Raw genomic sequence first — 7,803 nt, forward strand, 5'->3', positions numbered from 1 at the left:
TCGCTAATATTTTGCTAGGTAATATGGTTGTTGGTATACGCACAAAGGGATCATGACAATCAATATGACGTAACACGTACAAGCGTATGATGTTTTCTGCCCTGGTCATAAGTTGAAATCTAGATAAGAAAGCTGGCATCATTTACAATTTTGCTTTTAATTTTACACTCTATGCACGTGCACCTTTATTATTTCTTAATAGTAGGTTTACATTTTTTTTTGTTCTGAGTTTTATGTCTGGTATCACCGTCAAGCATGCCATCAGACGGTTAGCTTTCGCCGAAACAGAGTGTGACTGTGCTCAGATTCGAACTCCGACCACAACGTGTCTTTGTGGTTGATAGGCAAATACGTCAACCACAAATGCACCATGGGCCGAGTGCAATCAATCTCTAATAACGCTGGGTCCGCTCTCTGTAAACACTTTCATTTTTAAAACCCTACCCTCGAGTTTAACGCAGCTCGCCCATTCAATGACCCTTTCCCGTTCCTTCGCCGAATGCCACAAAGCAACACACGAACAAATCAGTGTTTTGTCAGCCAGCAGCCTTAGCTAAAAAAGTAACGGGCTCAGCATCCGGAGGCGATGCAGGAGCAGTCAATCAGCTGACTTGAAGCTAACGCAAAAACCCCGTAGTTAAAAAAAAAAATCATAGTTACGCATATTTACTATACTAACAAAATGATAATATCACTACGGTATTAATACATACAAGCGCCGTCAACTGTTTGACCGACGGATACCAGCCCTCACATGCGTGCATCGTTAATTAAATTTCTGTTCTGAAGTAGAACTAGGTGAGGCGATTATGGTGAACGTGCGATCAACTGGTAGAAATCGACTATCAAGCACAGAAAACCAGCTGAGTGAGTTACAGATCGTGTTACAATATGATAATATCAGCGCGGATGGTCGTGGCACTGGAGGAACTAGGTGCTCCTTTCCACTTTTCGTATAAGCCCCGACGCCGTCCGAACGGCAGACGGAAAGGCAGCGGCGAAACCGATGCTGTCTGTGCATCCAACAGGAAGGAAAAATAGCTACTGATGAACGCCAATGCAGTTCAAGGCAGCACTCTTCTGCATCTTTAGAAAAGAAGACACAGGTCAGTCTCACTCCTGACAGACGCTGTATTATAATCTTAACATATTTATGGTAGTGGTGTTAAGCATAGTCAAATGTGCCGGTCTTTTCAGGCACATAGGTTACCAGCGACACCTGTCTATTATTCAGTGATCATAGTGCTAAAAACGTGCATAACAGAACTTCCGAGTGATTAAAGTGCCATCAAAAAGCAATGATGCTCGTACTGAAAAACGCGGTTCTAGAGCACAACTCGCTTTTGTGCCCTCAAATTAAGGATAACTACGTCACGCAACAATCGTGATGTTTTTTTTTAACACAAACTTCTATTACGAGATTAATTAATTTATCTATTTACCGTGAAGTCAGTTCTTATGGAACGATTGTAAACGATGACGGGATTACGTCATGCTTGAAAAAAGAGCATAAAGATACTGATAACTGAGAGAACTGTTTTTTGTATTATTAGGCTTTCATACATGCTCTATAGGACAAATGTGCTTTATGATTTTGTCGTTTAACTGAATTTAAATTGCTGCGTACACAGAATTTACAGTGCTGTGGGCCCTCTTGGGAGGGCAGTCAATTCTTACTACGTTCTAGTACAATCTTATATGCAGTATAATTGACTATTCTTTAAGGTCGATTAAAAGCGAAGTCACAACGAAGTCAAATGAAGTTGTGACTCTGCTCAACTAGGTTAGAAATGGAGTTTAAAGTTAGTGTTCCGGGAAAGGTCATACTTCACGGGGAGCATTCTGTCGTCTATGGAAAGGTAAGTTTCAGCAGTAGAAGAGATTTGCATCATTTTTTATGCACAAATTATCTATACGCATATATAATATGCGTTAAGACTCTTTCAATGGAAACACACTTGTTTTTATTGGTATAAATTCAACTAAAGATAAAAATTTACATATTGTACGTTATTTCTGCATCTGAATGTATTTCGTAGCAAAATTGAATATTAAGGTTAAACTTAAAGGCTGGTCAGCAGTTTGCGCGTCATGGAGCAGATCAGTTCCTTTCCATGATACAGCAAAAGAGTTATCTTAGCCGAAGTTTATTCATGTTTGTTTTCCGGAAGTTTATAGTAATAAATTTAATAACAGCGCAATACAATGTTTGTTATTGACTGATATCGCGACAATGCTTGCAATTCTAATCATTTTAAACTAACTATTTAGTAATAATTTGAGGCCCAGTCGCCTCCTATTATGTTTTGCTTCAGTTATAATGAACGATGACTTCTCTACAGGCAGCTGTGGCAGCGGCCATTGGCCTACGTACGGAGGCTGAGGTGCAATCTTCAAAAGATGTAACGCTGAACTTAAAAGACTTCGGGCAAAAGTTTACGTGGAGGCTCGATGAGTTTAAGAAACTCGATGTCAATTTTGGTAGGCTATGCAAAAAAAAACCTATTATTAGAAGTGTACAAGTTAAGGGTTCTGCAGTAGAATGTGCCTGTATAACTACACTGATTGCACGGTTTTTTAATGATGGCTTTCATTGGCGGGTTCTAATATTCTTTCCGTATACAGTGGCGCAAGTTACAGGTTCACAATGTTGCATATACTGTGACATTTCAGGCGATGGCGAAGTGGCAATTCCATCCGAAGACATTCTTAAGTGCCTTCGAAGTACTTTTAATATTGGGTCCGACACGAAATGGCACGGAAGCCTGGTTACGTTTCTGTTCCTTTATAATGGTATCGCCCAGAAGCAATCCAAAAGGTTCGCTAATAAGACATCAAATATTGATGAATTTTGTGCATCAGTTTTAGCTATTTAGAATCAGATATTGAATTTTTCAGTTGTTGTTCTAACGGACAACTTTATTAATAATAATAACAACTTTATTAATGTCGGTGAAATGTAGAAACTCTGAAGCAGGAGGATACGGAGAACGACAAAAAATATATTAGTTTGTGAAAACAAGTTCTTGGAATGATATGATTTTGCCTGCGGCCAAGTGATAAATGTTTAGTACAAATATGACGTCCGTTGTTACATGCATTATTTTTCCATAGATAGTTTCTCGAGTTTCTATCTCGAAATTCTATCTCCTGTCTTAACGGACAATAATTTGTGTGAATTGAAGATAAATCAAAGAACAATTGTTAATATTGATGTCGGAAGTGCCATGTATATATATATTAGGGTTAGGTGGCTTCTCTATACCGGTGGAATTATTATTTGCGTACATCCAGAAATGAAAAAATGTAACCTATCCACATTACCTTTTTTCTGGTCAGAGCTTATCAGCATCTTTAGCTCTTTAATCGTTACGATACTTATGAAGCTTCATTTACGTTCACCATATATATATATATATATGTATGGCACTTCCGCAACAGAGCACTTGTTTGAGGAGACTTTTAGATAGAGAAATGTTTATTGCGCCTTTATATAATGCAACAATAGCGTATTATTGCTAATACAATTTCGTGTGCCTAACGCGAAATCTCCCGAGGATAAGGCTCCTATTCTTACCTATATGAGCATGTTATCAACGTTTCTGTGCAGCACTTTACGCTTTTAGAATTGTACATTTTCCGTGAGTTAATCAAAAAGCTGTATTATGTACAACTTTGCTCCATTAAATATTTGATTTTAATTTTCTTTTTTGCTCTGGTTTTATTAGCCCCAAAAATTTTCTTCCAGTTGAACTGATTATACATTCGACCTTGCCAATTGGTGCTGGTCTGGGTTCATCAGCGGCGTATTCAGTGGCTGTGGCGGCTTCACTTTTGCGACTCTTTAAAGTCGTTCCCTCGAAAGGAGGGGTTCCTGCTAAAGAGGTACATCTAACGTAAGATAATTTATTAAGTAAGTAAAATTTTCTCCGACACATTTACGTTCTCAGCAAGTATTCGTTCGAGTTTCAGAAAGATTTTTAATCTGTAAGACTGTGTAATTTTGATAAAATCTTACAAATTACAAGGAAAAAGTTTACAAATCTTTGTGTAGAAATTTTATCCGTTTGACGTTATTTGCAGGATCTAGAGATCATTAGCAAGTGGGCATTTCAATCGGAAGTGATTCTGCATGGGAAACCTTCTGGAATCGACAACTCGATCTGCACCTTTGGCGGAGCGTTGCTCTTTCAAAAAGGCCGAATCCAAGAAATCAATTCGAAGTTCGTAATGATTATATCACAGTTGTCGACATATTTTTATCTTTTGCAATCGTTAGGCAAGTTGGCAATAATTGAATTGGCTATGTTAACATGTGTGTATCAAATCAGATTGCTAAGTCAAAATTTTATCGGAACGGCTAATACCATGTGTTGGTTTTTCAACAGTGTCCCGTTGTATCGTGTTCTATTGGTCAATACACAAGTGCCACGCAACACGCGGGCGCTTGTAGCACACGTCAAGGAACGGGTCGAACGGCAGCCTACAATAATGGCATCCACCTTTGAGGCAATGGATGAGATCGCCTGGCAAACTTGGCGGACGCTAAAGGCGAATAGTGTTTCAGGGCAAGGCACTGCCGCGGCACCAGCGGATTTGGCGACTAAAGACAAAGCGGAAGTCAAGACCAATCAGAAGCTTTATGAGTTTGCTGCGGTAAGCTGCAGAAAATAAGAAACTGTTGAATAATTTTCTTTTAAACACCAGTTTGCTGCACCCAATCGCTGACGAAAAGAAATTCTTTCCGTTTCTCTGAACCCATCAATTCGAAATTAATCATCACAGACACATGTATTACTTCTCATTAAAGGGCTCTTGGCTCTGGAGAGCTTTAGCTAGTGAAAAGGTTTTTATTCATTTTACTTAATTGGCTGTTGCCTTGCGCTGAAGTTCAACAATGCCAGTCAGGTGTTTGGACGGCACACGTGTCTTATTTAGGAAGAAATAAAGGGTTTCCCAGCCTTACTCACGAGAATGAAGTATAGCAGGTGATTTATGATTTGATATTTGTATAGCTTTTAGTAAGTATCGTCGTCTATTTCGCACAGGAACTGATTTCAATGAACCACCATTTACTGAACGCCATTGGAGTCGGTCATCCAATCTTGGATCGTATCGTAACCGTAGCGGGAACAGTAGGTTTTTCGGCGAAATTAACTGGCGCCGGGGGAGGTGGTTGCGGATTCATTTTACTCGGTGTTGGGGAGCCTGAAAAAGTGAAGACAAATGATGTCAGGGTAAATATAGGACATGTTTGGTTTGTTTTTCAATTACAATAGTTTCTGTAATTCAGAGTTATACATTTTATGCACGCATTTACGTGCGAGTCTTCGGCTGATTTTTTTTTGCCATATTACTATAGACGTCCTTTTTAACATGCTCTTAAAACTATGCAGAAACACAAAATCACGTAACGTGTACGTACCAATCAACATTTCTCTCTTAAATCAATGTTTTGCTTTTCACAGGCGGATAATTTACGAGAGCTGCTCATCAAAGAAGGCCTCCAATTCTGGTCGGTTGATATGGGATGTGCAGGAGTGACGTTTAGCTAACAAAGCTCACTATATCGTTTTACTAGAATAATGGCGATGCCTGTGTGTGAGTTGTCAAAAAACGGTCTGATTGTGGACATCGGTATTTTCGTGAGCAGGGCTTGCGAAAAAGTTTTCAACTCCTTAGCACAGTATCACGTCCTAAAGAATAGGACTAAAAAATTATTTTTTATGCTTTATTGATACTTAATAACTGGACATGTAAAAACTAATGTGTCCAGCTGTACCGTAACGAGTGAACAAACAGCATTACCTAACATACTATTTGTTCGCGAACTTTTTATTCGGGTTATTTCGCTATCAGTGCTTCGTTTCTACATCCGAAAAGAGGGTAGTGATGGCCTTCGAAATGTACGAGTAGTTGGACAAGTGAAACAAATGGTCCATAAATTCACCCTTGATTATCAGAACAGTTGCTACAACTTTGGCATTAATCGAACGTTGTCTTAAAAACGTGTCTACGATTGCCGTCGTTTTAATACAAATGCCTTTTTGGATTTTAAGATCAGAGTTAATACCAATAATCGCAGCAAGTCGTTAATTAGAGCTCGTAGCTTTAAGTAACATCGTCAATAACTAATACGTACAGTGTTATTTTTGACCCAATAGGGATAGGCTCAAGTTGAGCGACACACAACTTACGATATTGTTTGGCCCACAGCGCCGAGCGATATACATTAGCATTACAAAAATGTTACAAGTTACAGTACAGACTATCATTTTATGCTCAAGCTTTTAGACAAGCGAGAGGAAAAGTAAATTGTACGTGACAGGAAACTATTTTCCACATACCCCTATAAATGAATCGCGACTTGTTTTTCCTTGTGTTTAAAAGACGTTTATATACACGTGCTGAATGTGCTATTTGGAAGGGCGGTTTAAGGACGGTCAAGCAAAAAATGGGTTTTTTTCTTAGATGCAGCTTCTGTTCTTAAACTATGTTGTGTTGGATTACGAAGTTTCATTGACTGTTTTTAAATATAGAATATTTTATATTTTACATACACAGTATAATAATGCACCGTGTTGCCACCGAAATTTATTGAAGAAATTTATACCTAATGTACAACATGTAATGGCTTTAATGATTAAGCTTAACCGCAAGCTGCGTGGACTGAAACCAGAGAACTAATGATTTGGCAATTCATTTTGGCATAAATACTTCTGCTCAAAATACTTGCTAAATCAGTAATTTTATATATACTATCGTGTAAGTGATAGGCAATAGTATAAGAAGTGCGTGGCAACGAGACATTGTTTGTCAGAATGCAGTTGCGCGCGTGTCAGAACCCTTCGCTTTTATGGCGGGTATTTAGAGGAGGTAAATGACTGCATTAATGTTTTGACAGCATATTGTTGTTTTGTATTGTCAAATGTACCTCAAAAAATCCAGTCATTGTCCAACTGGTGTGTTGTTAGTAGAGACGGCAAACGGAGACTTTCCGAATAAATAAAGTCCGAAAGCATTCTTAAGATAATTTTTTAACCTAGTGCAAAGAACGTTTTTTAATGTATTCCTTATTTTTCCATACTTCACTGACTTTTTTTTGGAAATTGCTAGACATGTTAGTCATGTTTAGCAATTTTTAAATGTTACACGTGTCTGTCGGCAAAAAAGGACGAGGATAGAGAACAGCGTTTAACAAAAGAGAAAGTGGCAGTGCCCAATAAATTTGGGCAGTAATTACTGTTCACACTCGCAATTAATATCAGGGGCAACTGTTATTACTATAAGATATAGATCGAAATGCTGCCGTATGTATCGCAGTCCTAATGGATGTGCGACGTCATACGTGTTTTTATTAAGGCAACGCGTAATTTTATCACTTCCTTTAATTACGGTGTAGGTCGAAAAAAAAAGAATCCACAGATAAGTTCATAGATCAATCCAAATGATTTCCAAATAGGAAGCTTCCGTCAAGCGAACTATAGATAACGAGTTAGTAATGCAGGTGAACAGATAAGATTCCAGAAGACTCGTTTACAACTGCAGACAATAAAAGAATACATCAAGCATATACGAAAACACCATTGCTTTACGTAACATGGTTTTCGAAAAGTATTATGCGATATTGTACACATATTTCTATATTATGTGGTGCAAATATGATAAAGGTTTACGTACGCCATTGCAACTGTGAGCTGACGCAGAGATCGAACAAATTGTACCGATAGAGTAGATTTAAATGATTGCCTATGTAACTTATAGGTTCATCCGTTTGAGAATGTACTACACACCCGTGTATGG

General features: G+C 38.3%; 1 protein-coding gene across 4 annotated transcripts; it reads left to right on the forward strand.

The window, feature by feature from the left end:
• Positions 1–524: 524 nt before the first annotated feature.
• Mvk (Mevalonate kinase) lies at positions 525–7,021 on the forward strand. Of its 4 annotated transcripts, none has more exons than XM_022834708.2 (9): positions 525–1,106; positions 1,198–1,859; positions 2,343–2,481; positions 2,674–2,818; positions 3,729–3,885; positions 4,084–4,223; positions 4,389–4,656; positions 5,049–5,237; positions 5,469–7,021. In XM_022834708.2, exons 2-9 carry the CDS (start codon positions 1,791–1,793, stop codon positions 5,553–5,555), a joined length of 1,194 nt encoding a protein of 397 aa, XP_022690443.1. In that variant the 5' UTR covers positions 525–1,106; positions 1,198–1,790; the 3' UTR covers positions 5,556–7,021. The 4 variants fall into 4 exon arrangements, with proteins under 4 accessions (XP_022690443.1, XP_022690442.1, XP_022690444.1 ...); XM_022834707.2 differs by having other exon boundaries at positions 1,726–1,859; XM_022834709.2 differs by having other exon boundaries at positions 1,784–1,859.
• The last annotated feature ends 782 nt before the right edge of the window (positions 7,022–7,803 follow it).

The sequence above is a fragment of the Varroa jacobsoni genome, unplaced genomic scaffold (assembly GCF_002532875.2).
Source record: "Varroa jacobsoni isolate VJ856 unplaced genomic scaffold, vjacob_1.0 scaffold_545, whole genome shotgun sequence".
Taxonomy (NCBI): domain Eukaryota; kingdom Metazoa; phylum Arthropoda; class Arachnida; order Mesostigmata; family Varroidae; genus Varroa; species Varroa jacobsoni.